The sequence below is a fragment of the Prinia subflava genome, chromosome 2, assembly GCF_021018805.1.
Source record: "Prinia subflava isolate CZ2003 ecotype Zambia chromosome 2, Cam_Psub_1.2, whole genome shotgun sequence".
Classification (NCBI taxonomy): domain Eukaryota; kingdom Metazoa; phylum Chordata; class Aves; order Passeriformes; family Cisticolidae; genus Prinia; species Prinia subflava.
The window spans coordinates 31,990,432-32,007,372 of record NC_086248.1 but is presented as its reverse complement, the minus strand read 5'-3'; the positions used below and the strand labels follow the sequence as shown (position 1 = coordinate 32,007,372).

The 16,941-nt window shown below is 44.3% G+C and overlaps 1 protein-coding gene across 1 annotated transcript; it reads left to right on the top strand.

The window, feature by feature from the left end:
• The first annotated feature begins 347 nt into the window (after positions 1 to 347).
• HTR1B (5-hydroxytryptamine receptor 1B) lies at positions 348 to 3,736 on the top strand. Its single transcript, XM_063389501.1, has 2 exons — positions 348 to 1,673; positions 2,568 to 3,736. Exon 1 carries the CDS (start codon positions 478 to 480, stop codon positions 1,609 to 1,611), a length of 1,134 nt encoding a protein of 377 aa, XP_063245571.1. The 5' UTR covers positions 348 to 477; the 3' UTR covers positions 1,612 to 1,673; positions 2,568 to 3,736.
• The last annotated feature ends 13,205 nt before the right edge of the window (positions 3,737 to 16,941 follow it).

The window sequence follows — 16,941 nt, the reverse complement described above, 5'->3', positions numbered from 1 at the left end:
CTGCAAACTTGCTGCGGCGGGCTGCGCGTGAAGGCACGGCCCGGCGGGGCGGCTCCGCGGCCCCCGCCGTCGCGCCCGCAGCCCGGTGGACCAGGCTGCCGCCCGCGGGCATGCGGCGCTGCCGCCGCGCCCGTCGAGACACGGTGCGGAGCCGCGGGCGGCGGGGCTGCGCGTAGGGGCGGCCGGGGCGGGAGCCCCATGTCCGGGGCTCGCCGCGCTCCGCGGGCAGGCGGCGGGGCGATGAGCTGCCGGGGCCAGCGGGCGCGTCTGGCCCCCGGGTTGCCCTGTTCCCTCGCCCGTGGGGAGTGAGGCTCCGCGGAGCCCGCTCGGAGCTCCCGGAAGGGCGGGCGGGCGGGAGGTGGTGCCGGCGCGGCGATGCTGCAGCCCTCCCCCGGCGCCGACGGGGTCCTGCCGGGGTAGCGGCCCCGCCGTGCCGCGCCGAGCCCCGCCGTCTGCGGGGGCGGCGGCCACGGAGGGATGGAGCCGGCCGGCCCCTGCCGGGCGCAGTTGGGTTCCGCCAACGACTCTTACCGAAACTGTAGCGCCGAGGAAGTGGTTTACCAAGATGCCACCCCCCTCTCCGGGAAAATCGTGCTCGCCGTCGTCCTGGCGCTGGTCACCCTGGCCACGGTGCTTTCCAACGCCTTTGTCATCGCCACGGTCTACCAGACGAGGAAACTCCACACGCCGGCCAACTATCTGATCGCCTCGTTGGCGGTCACCGACCTCCTCGTCTCCATCCTTGTCATGCCCATCAGCACCATGTACACTGTGACCGGCAAGTGGACGCTGGGTCAGATCGTCTGCGATATCTGGCTGTCCTCGGACATCACCTGTTGCACGGCGTCCATCCTGCACCTCTGTGTCATCGCCCTGGACCGCTACTGGGCGATCACCGACGCCGTCGAGTACTCCACGAAACGGACTCCCAAGCGGGCAGCGGGAATGATCGCGCTGGTGTGGATCTTCTCCATCTGCATCTCCATGCCCCCTTTGTTTTGGCGGCAGGCGAAGGCCGAGGAAGTATCTCACTGTGTGGTGAACACGGACCACGTCCTGTACACCGTGTACTCCACGGTAGGAGCCTTCTACTTCCCCACTCTGCTGCTGATAGCCCTCTACGGGAGGATCTACGTGGAAGCCAGGTCGCGGATTTTGAAGCAGACGCCAAAGAAAGCAGGTAAAAGACTAACGCGGGCACAGTTAATTACAGACTCCCCGGGGTCGACCTCTTCCGTCACGTCCATAAACTCCAAGGCTCCGGAGGGATCCAGCGAGACGGGCTCCCCCGTGTACATGAACCAGGTGAAGGTGAAGGTCTCGGACGCCCTGCTGGAGAAAAAGAAGCTGACGGCCGCTAGAGAGCGGAAAGCTACAAAGACTTTAGGGATTATTTTAGGAGCCTTCATCGTGTGTTGGCTGCCCTTTTTCATCATCAGCTTGGTGATGCCTATTTGCAAGGACGCTTGCTGGTTCCACATGGCCATCTTTGACTTTTTCACGTGGCTTGGATATCTCAACTCCCTCATCAACCCCGTCATCTATACTATGTCTAACGAAGACTTCAAACAAGCTTTCCACAAACTCATACGTTTCCGATGCACAGGCTGAGATGTTGAATGCGATGTGTTCCCCGGGGCAGCCCCCATGCACGCCCGCGCCCGGCGCCACAGGTAGGTGCGCGCACCCCGCCCTGCCCGGAGAGCCGCGGTGCTCGGGGGGAGGCGGGGGGTGGGAAATGGGGCTGGGGGGGGCGGGTCGACCCCACAGAGAGGGTGTTCAGACCCATGGCAAGTGGCGGCGAGCGCTGGGGATGCTGCGCGCTCCTGACATTTCACAATCTGTGTGTGCGCGCGTCGTGTGTGCTCCCCACTCCCCCCCCCGCCCCATCCCCTCCAGATCGCAGGGAGTGACTCACGGCAATCTGCTTTTTATTCCACCTATTAAACCCATCTGCCGCCATTTCGTATGCTAATGCCCGTGTTTGGGCCGATGAGTGCTGAAGGGCACCTGCTCTCCGAGCCCGCGGCCGAGCTCCCCGGGGAGCGCCGGGCCGGGCCGGCCCCACCCGCGGTGCCGCCTCCCGGGCCCGCCGGCAGCTGCGGGCAGCGCTGGGCAGCCGGGCGGGCAGCCCCCTGGGACGGGAGCCCGTGCAGCCCCGGAACCAGCGGCGTGATGATGTTTGTTGGTGGCTTGGGGTTTGTTTGTTTGTTTGTTTGTTGGGGTTTTTGTGGGGGTTTTTTTGGCGAGGAAGGGAGGTAGGACACGCCCCAGACGAAGGCTGCTGACTAAGTCCAGCCCTACTTCTTTCTGCCCTCCTCACGGCTCCGGCTGCTCCTGCGGGAGAGGAGCGAGCGTCCCGAGGGGAAAGCTGCCCCTTAGCCACCGTGGGAGACTCGACAGCTCGGTGTGTCTCTTCACACGCTGTAGGGCTTTGCCTTTCCGCGCCTCTTGACAGCAGTGGTGCCAGCTCATCACTAAACTCAGCGCCACGTTCTGCAGAATGCATACATGCTTTTGTTGTGATACTTTAATAATTCTGCCAATCTTTTGCTTTTTGTCTGCAGAATCAAGTTGCTATTGTAAAGACCCACTGCTTGAAACTTCCCCAAGCCCAGTTGCCAGACTCATGATGCTGCAGAAACGTCAATACATTCTGCCACCAAACTGCTCAGCTCTGCGTTTCAGTGTAATGACTCTGGCAGAGATGCTGTTCCAATAGGCACGCAGATCAGTTGCAAAAAAAAAAAAAAAAAAAAAAAAAAAAAAAAAAAAAAAAAAAAAAAGAGGGCAGCCTCGAATCAAGGTCTATAATTCATCTGGAATGAAGAAAAAAAGTTTGAGAGTAAACTCCATTTATTTTGCAGGCTTAACTTCCTAATTTGTTCTCCGGCCGGTTGTAGGGGTGTGCACAAGAGCACAGTTGTCTCTGTCTGTGTTGGTAGCATAGTTGTACTTCTGCACACCTGTAATTTCTTTCTTTCAGTGGAAAGAGTTGCTCTCTTCACCCATCAGGCCAAGAGGAGAAAAAAAAGACGTTTAAAATAGGAGCGACACAGTAAATTCTGTAAATGACTCCTTCAGCTGAACGTGTGTGAGAAGTGACAGTGTGCAAAAGTTTTATATTTGTATTTCAAAACAATAGTAAATGCAAATGCTCTAGAAACGAGTTGTAGACCTGTTTAACTGCACTGCATATCTGTAGTCTGTCCTCATAGTTGCCTTTAGAAAGGAAATACTTCTTGCTTTTACTCCATAAGAGCAGAAATCAAGAAGTCCAATGACCTTTTCCATAAACCAGCTGGGAATAGAAGTAGCAGTTTGATGCTGTAACCATGTTTTCCATTTTGTGTCGGTTGCACACCCTTACCGCATGAACCACTGCGAAATTTAGAATTCTCTAAGTACTTAACGTTATTTAGTGTATTTTGTAAAGAAGTGAAGCAGTTTGCTCCTTCAGAAGAGCTATTTCACCTGCAAAATAAATACCCATGAATCATGAATTAACTGATGTTAGTGAAATATCTTGCCTCCCTACTTCCCCCTTGTTTTTTTAAATTTTTTCTTCTTTTGTTTTTCTTTTTTTTTTTTTTTCCTCCTGATTGGACCTTAAGACAGGTCTATGCGTATTCAGCAGAGTTTGAGGATGTGGTCCACCTGCTGTGATAGAACTGCATTGATTGTTCCTCTTATGTGTAAATGAAAATGAATATAAACAATAAAACGCTTGACTGTGTTCTCAAGAGTAGTAGCAATTGTGTGATTGAAAGAAGTATTTATTGGTTTACCCTCTTTCTCAGTATTGACTTTTTAGGTAACACTGATTTGATGAGTCACTCAAGAAAGCAATGGATGAAGGTTGAAATTACAAGCTTCACTTGGTTGTCAGTTTTCTAACAGGCAGCTTTACTTTCATTGAACCTAGGTCTGTTAGGCATAATTCTTACTATTTTCATGTAATGTCAGAAAAATGTTGGTTTTTTTCACAAATATTTTTCTTACTCCTTTAAAAGCAAACCAAACTTGCTTTAGAATTTGGTGGATCCTGTAGTCAGTGTTCTTTTAAAGCTGTGTGTATATATTCTAGATGGGGGCTGTTAAAAGATTGGAGAAATCTTACATGATTTATCTGCCTGCTGTTCTTCAGAGAGTTATTCAAGTAATAAGGACTTACTTGACTGGATAGTAGAGCAAGTGCTTGACCCTTTGTGTTTCTACTGGTCATAGGCAGGAGGAAGTCTAAGATACAAACTAAAGCAGTGGAAAATAATAATTTTCAGTAATTTGAAGAAATCCAAAGGAATGACCTTGAAACTGCATACCTCTAAAAAAGAGAACTACTATGGTTCTAGAAAGTACCCTCTTAAATTATTAAAGACAAATGGGCTAAGAGGATTTTTCTAAAGTGTTACCTTAATTGTTTGAAATGCCTAAAATAGTTTTAAATTTAAGGGGTTTTTGCATATATGGTGTGGAAAAAAGCAAGGAAGCTAACGTAAAACAATGCTTTAACTAATTCTCATTTGTGATTTTTTGGTCCTGTAAAATGAATTTTGTTTACCCAAAATTCTTTCTCGCTAGGCTTCTTACATGTGTAAAAATGGAAAATGAGATTTAAAATGCATGTTCTCAGCATTTCCAGAGAGTTGAGATTTCTGCCATTTTTACAGAGTTAGGGGGCTTGGAGGTTCAGGAGTTGGACTTCATGTTCCTCACACTGTTGGAGTATACCTTCATCTTCAGCAAGGGGCAGCAAATACTCCTAGCTCCCTGTTGTGATGTAGGATTTTGCTGAGAAGCTAATTAATCAGGAAAATATCCTTCTGAGTTTATGCTGAGGCTCTGAACTTTCTGCACAAGCAAACAGTTAGCCATGCTCGCTCTTGGGAAGACAGTGTGGCTCGAGCCCTGCTGAAGTACCTGGTAGTTAAAGGCCTTGTGCTACTGGAGCAGCAGCATGTACTTCAGAAAACCATTCACATGGGGGGGATAGGTGGAGTGAGGACACACGTCTGTTCACAGTGGAAGAGAAGAAATGTAGGGCAAACATTGCTCAGTGCTGGAAAATATAAATATGTAAAGCGTGTTCCAAGATTCATGTAGAGTGTTTTAGGGTGGGAAGAGTGTCCCGTGTGAGCTTAGCATCTCTGTGATTGGCAGAGTGTGTCCTGGTTGAACCTAGATTTTAAAAGACGCCCAGGGATGTGGTGGTAAAGTTTTGACTCTCTGAAGAGGTCTGAGAATGTTGCTGTTCTGCTTCTCTGCTCCCTTGCTGTGCCTGGTCACTGCACTCTGCCTCTGGGAGGATGGAGCATCTGAAATTTATAGTAGGAGGAGCTGGCCTTTCTGTCCACCCTATGTCTGTATTCCTGCAGAAATGGCTCAGTGAATCCTGCCTCTGGGTGTTTTCTCATGGGAGCCTCTTCATGACTCTGCAGGTAAACTCCAAAGGTGCCTAAGCCCATGCTGTTCCAGCCTTTCATTACAGAAGCAGCATGCCTTTCTTTTATCTATTTCTTGCCTTGGGTTCAGGCACTCAAATGATGCTTTTGGTACAAATCTCTGCTGGGCACTGAGGTTTGAAGTTAAGCACACACTTGCAAACCTTGTGTTTTCTACGTTTCATGGTAAAGGATATGTGTGTGGTGGTGTTGCTGACTCCAAGTGCTGTGAGACACATGACAGTTCAACAGGAGTTGCTGTTGTGGGAGCAGCTGTTTGCAGCCCCATAGCTGCGCTATTTTCCTAGTATTCCTCAGTTTTATTTAAGAGGCATTTCTCGCTTTTCCAATTAATAAAACACAGATGCCGAATATAGAAGTCAAGAGGGGAAATCCCTTGCAATTTACCTTCATATGACCATGCAGCAGCCAACAAAGTTCTGCCTTTTCTGCATAAATAGGAAGAAGAAAATGCCTTGACTAGTGAGCCAAGTCTCCATGTGATAAAAGGGATCTCAACTAAACATCTGGACTTTTACACCATATTCCCTACCAAAGCATTTGAGGAAGCTGGCCTAGCCTTCAACCTCCAGCAGGGCCGTGTAGAGTAGGGACAGGTCTATTTGGAGCAGCTGATTTCCACCCTTCATTGCCTCTGCCTGCAAAAGCCACTCTGCATTCCATCAGGAGAACACTCCCAAGTGCTTTCTGACTTAAAAATGCTGCCCCTGTGTTCTCTTGGTCAGAAAGGACTGGATATTGTCAGAAGTACGCACTTTTACGCGAATATTCAGATCAGTCTAAAGCTATTCTTTCTGGAAGCAAAGTGAAAATGACTAGTAGTAACATTGGAGAAGAAGCATTTGTGGTTTGTAGAAGCAATGTGACTGACAGCAATTCTGTAAAATTCCATTCGAATTGAAATGCAGCCGAGACTGAAGAACAGGTTTCTCCACCAAAGACAGGCTGGAGCAAAGAAAGTCTTCGAGGAAGTCATCCAAAATCTCCAAGCTTTGGCCAGGGTTTAAAAAGGAAAGAATACAAGGTTACTACTCCAACATCTCACAATTCCAGACAGGTGAATGAGCAGTTTCAGAAAGAAGAACCATGCCCCAGAGACATGTAAGAAAATTAGAGGTGTGCATTTATGGAAAGAAGTAGATGCCAACTCCATTTTGTGTGTTGGTGACATTTTTGTAATTAAATGAACCAAACATATTTGAGATATATCCTTAAACACCCCTCTGTGTCAGTACACAATGATTAGTGGTTCATATTTAAGAGAGTTTTACATTCCAGTGTTTAGTACCCAAAACACAGAAACAGCTTAAGTGAACTCTCCTGCAGCAGTGAGTGTGGCTGATAATGAACTTGAAACATTTAAACACAGAATAATAATATAGAAAATGAGGCTTTTTAATCAAACACGTGCTAAGTTTGAAAGATGTAATACAACAAGCAACTCAATAGGTGAGATGAGGAGATCCACAGGGTATCAGATTTACAATATGGAGATCAACATCTCGTACTGAGTCATTTTCAAGAGCTGGAGAAAGAAAATCTTTGTTGTTCTTTTCAGAGATCAAACTACTTGCAGTAATCCGTATAAAGGAACAAGACTTTTTTATTGTCTCTATACAAATAATACTTTGAAGGCTACAAACAGATGGAGTTCATGGCTGCAGGGCTTTCACTGAGTAATCATATGTTCTATCTTTCAGGCTGAATGGTCGTAGAAAAATAGAAAAGACATGAGCAGGGGGTGATTATGTAAAACTGCTTTTTGGTATTTCTTTCCTTATGCAGAACCAAGGCAAAAATAACAACAGCAAAAACAAGATCTAGAAAATTTAAGCATTAACGATGTTACATGAGATTTCAGGAACATGTTTAGGGCTGAATGGGGCAAAAATAATAAATATATTTCCAGAATTCAGAAAAGTGAAAATTAAATTAGAATTTTCCTTCCATCCAGATACCTCAGGGGTCTCACTTTCACAATATTACTTGTATAACAGCATTTCTAAAAATCTTGATATTCCCAAATATGTTCAGATTAACATTTTTTAATACATTCACGTCTGCTTTTACAGTAAGGCATACACTTCCCAAGCTCATTCACTCTTTTTCCTGTAGATTTAAAATTTCAATTGATGCCCTTTCCTACCTGTATGTTATTTTTAGAACATAAATCTCATTTGGACTCAACTCTCTAATATCCCGTCTCTGAAAAGATCAGAAATACTGTTCTCAAAAGGAATGTTGGGTAAGCACACTTAAAGAGAATTAGTGCAAAAGCAAGCAAGGTTGCTTGTTCCCATCTACAGGGAAAGGCTGTTTTCCCCTGAACTCGGTTCCCAGAAGAATCTAAGGCGGATTTGGAAGATGCAGCTGTGATGGAAGCTGGACCATAAACAGGTGCAGATGTAAAGACAGGTCTTTGGGCAGCAGAGGGAAAGCATGAGTTCATATTGGGACAGGTCTTTCTGCTCACAAGGGATATACCAAAACTCTGCATTTAATTGGGTCCAGAAAGATTCAAAGGAGTGGTATACAGGTGAGAGATGTGAAGGAATGTGCATTTCCTGGGGGCCCCACGGGTCTCTGTCCCCTGGGTCTGCGTGGCCCTGGCTCAGGGCAGCTCTGACACGGGAGCTACGTGGCCATGGATTGGGCTACTGGGAGAACAGTGTTAGGGCAGCCAAATCCAGTAGCCTTGTAGAGGTGAGGCTGCACAGCTCCATGCCCCGGGTCCAGTCAATAGTGAGGCTGGGCATGTTTCCCCAGCCACATGCAGACAGGTTTATGTTCAAAACACACACACAAACACATACTGCTTGCAAGCAACACACATCAGCACAGAGAGAGGCTCTCAGTGCTCACACCAACACAAACAGACCCAGTGGCCTCATGGTCCTCACCTCTCTGGCTAATCAGGTTGGAGGTCCACTAGTAATAATTATATACATATATCTCTACATATATGCATATGTATAGGGTGGATCCCTCCAGCAGCTAGGCTCAAATACCAAATCCTAGTGTCCATTTTTTTCACCTGGACACATGAATCCGCAGTGCTGTAGCTCCATGCAGCTGCTGGTACAGGTCATCATCTCACATGCACATTGCATTCATGCATGTGTGCACATACACCCAGTAGGGATGTCACAGCAGCACACACACACGCGTGCACCCAGCTCCCAGGACACCTACCCACTCTCTGGCTACTCTGACTTAATCTCTGCAAGTGATCACACACTTACTCATGTTGTTCTCGCTGGCTTTTGTGCTGCAGACATGCAACTCCTCCCACCCACTGCAGTTACTGGCTTTTAGACCTCCAGGAACACATATGCACATGAGACATAGGGTATGCCCAGACCATACCAAATGGCCCTCCTTTACACAGGGCCAGCACCTTTTAACCTTTTATCACTTATCATGTCATTTGTTCCTAAACTTGTTCCTCTGCAAATGGTCTTGAGCCCTCCCATTCCTCAGCTTTGGTTTTTCCATGTAACATTGAATTCTAAATCTCATCCTCAAATGCTCTTCCTTTACATCTCATAATGCATCTTATATCCATAGGGAATAATCTCCTCCAGTCCTAAAAGTACTCCTGTTGAGTCCTTGTTACGGGTTTTATGCCAGGACACAGGTTCTAGGTGTGTCCCCTAGAACCACCTGCCACTGTGCCTCTGTGCTGTTCTGGGCTTGTGAAGATGGGTCTTTGAAAGCCCTTTGGCCCCTCCATGATGGGTCTGGGAGGAGCTGAGGGAGGGTATTATTTGACTTGCCTCACCTGCAGTTGTCCCTGTCCTCCTTTGTGAGCTTGCAGATAAGCTTTTTACCATGCAATTTAACATTTTCTTTCTTTCAGGAAAAAATAGAAGGAAAATAGCTGGCAGCCACTGTTCCAGATGTCAGAAGACTAAATGTCTAATTTAATTTGAACTAATTACGATGTCAGAAACTACCTACCGAAATATAGCAAGAGCATAAAAAAAATCTCTTGTGAAGTCTTCATGTTGAATGAATGTATAGACACCATAGGTGAAGTGTGATTATTTAGATGGCCACTAAGCAATCTTTAGCAGCTCACAAATGAGTATTTCAGAGCTATTCTCTGTTTTGGGACCTTGAAGAATAATGGTCTTTTTGTGTCAGGTAAGAACCAGATTTTTCATCTCCCAGGTTTAGATCCTTTATATCAGACAGCTAGATCTGAAGTGCCTTTGTACAAGGTCCTGTACTCTGATCCATACTAATGGAGAAGATGATTGAAGGAGTCATCATAATAAGTTAATCAGTCTCTTTTATTTGTATATACCTGTGCTTTGGCTAAAATTTGAGGAGCCACCATTAGTTTCATATGAGATTGCCAGTAAGACACTGGTCAAGTACTGGTGCCTGGGAAATATACTCACATACTTAAATATACTTCTGAGCAGTATATTTACATGCAGCTAAAACAAGAAACCAATAAGTTCCTTGCTTTCAAAAAAGAGCAAGGGATGATCTCAAGTGTGTGATCTGGGGCCTCACAGGAACCTTCGGGAGAAGCACTGTCCTCCTCTTGGACAGCAGCCAAGTCCCACAGATGTATATGAGACATAGAATATTCAACATTTTCACTAGAGAGGCTTGGAAAATCAGTGAACAAAGGCAAGTGATGCTGAGAAGGGCAAAATAATGTTATGTGAGGAAAAAAAATCCACTTATGGATGCACAATGAAATCACAAAGACTGTTTTTTTAGACACTCTAGGAACACTTCTCTGTGAAAAAAACTGCAGTCAAAAGAGCAAACGAAAGATTGCATATAGAAAACAAGGCAGAAGACAGCATTGCTTCAACTTGTAAATTCTGTGTCCCATATCCTGCCTGCTACAAAAAGATCAAACCTGCCTCAGAAATTATATAGTAGAACAGAAAACATTCAGGAAAACAGAGAGTGTCTTCAGGGTGTGTCTGAAGCCTCATTTGGACACAAGCAATCTCATTTTCCAGCTGCCAAAATAGCTGAGATGGTACTTGAGGCTTCCTCTTTGTACCATGCAAGGACAACTCAACAGCACAGCAAGGGAAGGCACATTCAGAGTGCAGCCATTATTACAGAAAACAGCACATTTCTCAATGCAATTCTGCTTGGTCTGATTCTACTTGGTCTGAAAATCCCAAGGAAGGAAGCATTTCTGATGCTTTTGTTCTCATCATTTGTACTGATGAATGCCGATTCCTCAGCCCATCCTGCCCTGCTTCTGCATTAGGTGGGGAGGGATTGAGACACTTGACTATTCTGACAATTTTCCAGCCATTACTCCTCTACTATATGTAAAGTTGCAGCCAAATAATAATTGCCTTCAAAGGAAGCATCACCTTAGGTTTTGCGGGGTGGGCATCCAACGATGAGGTTTCTGGAGCTGGGAGACTGCTTTGAAAATCCAGAGCCCAGTTCCTGATACTCTGGATTATTAAGCAGATCTCTACACATACACAAAAATGAAATATTTTTTTAAAAAGTAGTCATTGTGCGATTTCCCAGAACTGAAGACTCCAGGGTATTGTACGGAAAGAAGGCTCACACAGGCTCCTTTGTATTCTTATTCAGCTATACACAATTAGAGGGCATTAACTTTCATTTATGAAGGAAGGATTTTATCTCTTCTATTTTTAATTAAATCACAGACCTTCTCACTACTTCATAAATTGGCACTCCTGTAACTCATCTTCCACAGAAAGGAGTTGGATGTCAACACCATGTAGGATACTCTTGCCCAGCTAGTCTTCAAAATTGAAGTTATTTATTTCAATTAAATAAAAGTTACTAGTACTGGGAGTTTTACATTTTGCTGTAGGAACAGTGAATTGATTTCCGCCTGAATGACAAGTTTCAGTCACACTTCAGTTACAGTTCACAAAATATTCTGAGGGGTTTGTCAGCAGCTATAATTGAGTTCCTTTAATCAGGCTTAGGGTAAGGTCCTAAAGGGATTCTTGCAGGCTTTTTCTAAGCTGCATAGTTACTAGTTCATTTAATAGAAGGAGGTTCTTCACATTCTTTCAACTTCCTTTACATATGTGATTTTTGCCTGAGTAATATATGTGGATTAAATCCTTGAATTGGCTGGAGACAGTACTCCTGCTTATAAGAACTCAGACCTTAAAAAAACAGTAGAAAGAATGATGCAGTGTTTCCCCTGGTGTTTAATGAAGCAGCTGTTCCTAAGCAGAGGAGCAAAACGGGTTTATGTAGCTGCAGACAGTTTTGTGGGAAAAAAGTGAAGATTTTTAATGCTTTTAGAGTAATCCTAAGTGTTCTTTTCGGTTGCTTGAAAGGTTAAAGTTTTTGAAGCTACTTTTTTCAAATCCAAGATTTGTGTCCTTCCCTTTCCAAATGTCTTATGTATTCCTAAAAAATTACTTAGGGAACCGAAAATTATGAGAAAGGAATAACACAAATGAATATCAATACTGGCAAGGAAAATTACATCTTCTCTGAAAGATTCCCTGAATATGGCAGCAGTTCTTTATTTGAGGGACCTTCATGTATCAACATAATGCTTCCTAACTCCCAAGGAAAACTTTACAGGCTCATAGTCTCATTTAGCTCAAAACTTCATATTTTCAGACCCACTATGCAGTTGTTCAGTACTGCTGTGGAGTTCATGTTGGCATGTATTTATTTCCTTTAATATCTGAAATTGCTGCAATTTTACTTTCATGTGCTGCAAGAAAGGCTGCTGGAGGCAGTGGAGGATAATACCACTCCCTTTGACTGAGGGATCGTGGGCTCCATTAGTGACCAAGCCTCACTATTTGGGAAGGAATTCAGACTCCTGAGTGCCAGTGATATGACATCTGTAAATCAGCCTGTCCAGAAAGCTCTGGGGGCTCGGAGGTTAAGGTAGCCATAGCCTCCAGTCAGCTGCTCTTGGGCTGCACCGTACACACCACGGAGGGGCTGGCAAGATTCTCTGGGACTAATGGAGTTCAGGAGCAGGTCCATAGAACCAGGCAGCCCCACACCAGGCTGGGAAGGGCCTGTGAGGTGCTGGGAGGGGCAGGACTGGGACTGAGGGCGCTGCCACAGCAGCCCATGGGTCAGCAGGGCTGCCCGAGGTGGCTCCTGCTGCTTCTGGGGAAGAGGCACATCCAGCTCCCATTTCTCGAGAGAGAGTCACGAGGCTCTGGAAAAGGACTTGGCAAGTAGCCCAGGAATAAGGAAGGTAGAGAAAAATGCTTTTCCCTTCATTTAGTCAGCATCTGGCAGAGGCAGGGTACAGGGCTTGTCTGAAGGACAGCTGATGTTTAGTACAAACAAGCCTTGTGTTTGAGTGTCTGGACACTTCAAAATGTTATGATCAGAAGAAACAATAGATAGATAAGTACTTTTATGTTGCTTGACCTTGATGAGCAATCTAACAGCTCACTTTCCCATCCTCACTGCATGTAAGAAGATACTAAATTAACTTCATTTTTCCTTGAAATGCTCAAATTCAGTGTGAGGCAATCTCTCCTCATACCACTGAGACCTCATACCCCAGGAAAATAATTTTTGTTCTGCTCCCTGTGTATTTCTACTCTTCACCTTCCCAAGGGGACCCAAGTCTCAGCTAGCCCTGGTGGTTGCCCAAGCTGTATTTTTGCAGCTCTTCCCTTGCACCAAGGCCACATCAGCCACCACAGCACCCATCTCATGAGCACTGCCCCACGCCGTGGAGGCCCTCAGGCCCTGGTGCAGTTTGCTGCCCAAGGGGACTGTCAGCTAGACATGGAAAAGAAGAAACACTGGGTTGGTTTTGCCCTGCTAAGTGTCCCTGAGTAACTCGGTGTCTTAGATCTCCTCTGTTAAGGAAGCCAATAATACCAATCTTCTTTTGGTAAAATAAGCATTATTATCATCCTCTACTTTAAAGAACATGTTTGTGTCAGTCCTAGGAGAGCTCTTTTCCAAAGGAGCATGAATTCATCAGAGTACTCACATGATTTGGCCCTTAGTGTTTCAGAAACAAAAATGATGAGTTGTAGCCTCCCACGCCACCCACAGTTCCAGAAAATGTGATACGAGATGACAGCAGAGATTTTCAATCAGGTGATGTTGTTTTCCGGCCTGTTATAGGCCAGATCTAAAGGTTCAGAACTCACATCCCTTTTCTCAGTACCTCAAAGCAAATTCCTCTGCTGTGAGCTACCTTTTCATATGTTCCACAATACAGTGCAGAATTATGCTGAAAGTAGCTGGTGATTTGCCTACAATCTGACCGAGAAACAGCAAAATACAGGAGACATCAGAACTCAAACCTGAGCAGAAATGTCCATCTTTAATGCAGAAAGTGACGGAAAGTTCAGCCTGACTTCGATACCAGGCAGAGCAGTCCACTAGTCCCTAGCTTGCAACTCCATACCAATGCCCCTGATCTTCAGGTGTGAGTGCCACTTGCTTCCCAGAACTCCCAGGGTTTGTTCATGCTCTTGTCTCCAAAGCTTTCTTAGCTCTGTTTTCTTTGTTACAAGCTCTCAAATCATCCCTAAAGTATCCCAGGAGCCTGATTTCGAGCCATGTCAAAGAGAGAGGGATAAAATGTGTTGCCATTAAAGAGTTACATTTTCAACTCTGAAGACTGAATTAATTTTAACAGAAGTATTTTCATGTTTTTGTGTCCACACACGGCAACAGAATGAAATAAAGTGCATGTGTGCAGAGTGCTAGTAAGTATCTCCACACTTACCAGTCCCTTTGATTAGTTTTCACACTCATTTTTACCCTGCATGTTTTAGATGGGAGACTCATAACTATCCCTGCTGTGGGCTGGCATCCACTTGCCTTTTGGCAAACTCCAAATGTCAGGTCCCACCTTTTTGTATTCCAGACACACACCTGGACTCTGCAGTCGAGCCTAACTCGGAGTTAGGCAAATGCTTGTCATTTCCAGCAGTTGGTTCATTCACAAATCAACCAGGAAAGAGTCCTGACTCCCTTGTTCTTCCTGACAAAGCTCGTATCTGTTCCCTCTAGATTTGGAAATGCTGCTCTCCTTTGAGTGTTGAGCTGCTGCAGTTCTTTGCTTGGTCTAGACAGTAAATAAGAAAGTTCACTGGGACTTCTCTGTTTGAATAAACCACTAGTGGACCATGAATCTGCTGAGAGTACTCCCATTTAACAAAGTAATCTAAAGAAGGAGGCCTTTTTATTCATTGATCCTTTCTTTTCTTATATATTTATATTAACCATCATATTGTAACCAGCAATGCAAATACAATTGATATGGTAGAAAAAAATCCTTGCAACCTAAAGTATGAAGCTGGATCTGTGTTACTCAAATTATCTACTTTTATTCATTTAGAATAAGACTAATAGAGCTAAGAATTAATAGTATCTATATGTATTTCCTCCATTCATTGGCCTACATATGTGTTTTAAAATGGTTGTTAAACATACAGGCTGAATGTGCTAATTGAGACATACATTGCAAATCTTCATGGAAACTTTGGGAGAAGAGGTGGGGAAAGAGTAAAGTAATTCCTTGTTCCTCAGTGTTGTGTGGCATCACTCACAAGCAAAGAGGAGGAAAACTTTCTTCTAGAGATGAGAGATTCTGCTTTGAGATGAGTCGGAAAGGGATTCTTAGCCTTTGTCCTGTGCTCTTCATGTGCAAGTGCATGTGAGCGTGGAAAGGTCTGTGGCATATGCAAGAGCCATCATGACAAAATTGTCCCATCTTAACTTGATAGCGGTAGGTAAGTTTTTAGTTAAACCTAAGAGAAAATGGGGCACAACATAGCTGCTGTTCGGGAGAATTCAGTCACGGAGAACATCTTGTTAAATGTAATCTTAATACCATTCTAATTTTATCCTTTGTGACTTAATTTCATGACTGAAAACCTATGTTTCTTAATTATGTTTTAATCAGTAATCATGTCAATAAATAAACCTGTCTAGTTCTGACATATAGCAAAGCATTCCTTACCCTGGCTGGTTACAAATCTGAAAACTGTGGCATTGGGCACCTTTAAAAATTGCTGAGTTACACAGTACATTATGTTTCTCTTATCTAAACAGCAGTAGGATAAATCCCTCTAGAGGTTCTTTGGCAATTTGTCACAAGATTTAGGAGAGGAAAAGAATTTTTCTTGGGACCAGTGATGTCTAGTGAAATTCTCTGACCAGCAGTAAAAAGCTGGAAGTATGACTGGTGGGCTCCTTAATGGCTTTTAACTGAGACCAGACTTGAGAGTAACCTGTAATTTCAGGCCAATGGTGCATTTGGGGTTAACTGTACACCCAATCTCTTTCTCTCTCTCACCGCTAAGAATACTCTGAATCCTCATACTGGTCTGTGTATCTCTTCTTTCTCTTCTACACTTTATTTATTATGACTGCAAAATCTTTTGACACATCCAGCCCCCTTCAGTACCTTATCACAGAGATTACCCCTGCTGAGGACTGAATTTCAGGCGGAGATTTTAAGGGCCAAAATAGTATATGGTCAAAGGGCATTGGACTGAGATGTTGATCTGGTGTGCCAGTTTCCCAGTGAGTACTGATGTCTCAGAGTTAAGCCAGAATCATATTTAGATCCCCATAACTGCACAACTTGCATGGCCATGTCTGTTGTCACCTGAACACACTGTGCATTCTTGGAAAGAGCAGAACTCATGAACCTGGAGCCACAGAAAGAAGTCAAGAGGACCTCACCTTTTCATTGATAGAAGAACAGTGCTGGTAACAATTTTGCAGTTTATGAGGGTTAAAAGAAATAAAAAAGAGACATATTCTATCTTTTGGTAAAGAGGAAAGAATAAACGACAGTTTAAAAATCATTCAGGATGTCATCTGAAAATAATTACTTGGACAACAACATATTGCAGCCAGACTGCAGACACACACATAGACCAAAAAGGAAATATTTGTTAGTGAACAAAACATCTTATTTTGGTGCTGCCAACTGAAAGCACTCAGATTTTTCTAGCTACTACACTTCCCTCAAAAACTACTATAGAATATCTATGAAAGAAAAAAAATCTGCAGTGAAGAATTCGTGTTTTAGGGAAGCATGATACAGAGAAGAAAGAATAACATTTGTCTGAATGTATCTCATGAATTAAACCCAGAGTAGGTGCAAGCAACAGGTGGTTTATACAGTTTTGTGGGTTTTTTTAGTATCAGTACCTACAGTTACTTTTTTTTCTGATCGCTCTTTAATAGCATTTAGCCCTAGCCAGTCCTTTCTTTCTATCTTTATACAATCTTTAAATTAAATCTTTCCTTCAATTTTTTTCAAAACCATAGCTTTTAATAAATAACTCTGTTTCAGCTGAACTCTTGCTTTTCTTATATTTTTTTCATCTAGTGGTAAGATTATTTAACTTTTTGTCCTATGTTTGCATTTACCATTTGGTTTTGGGTTTGTCACCTAGAGAAACTGCTGTTCCCACTGAGTCAGTGGGAGGCTTGATTTATATCACTGGAAAGATACCTTTGTGCTTAAACCATGGGA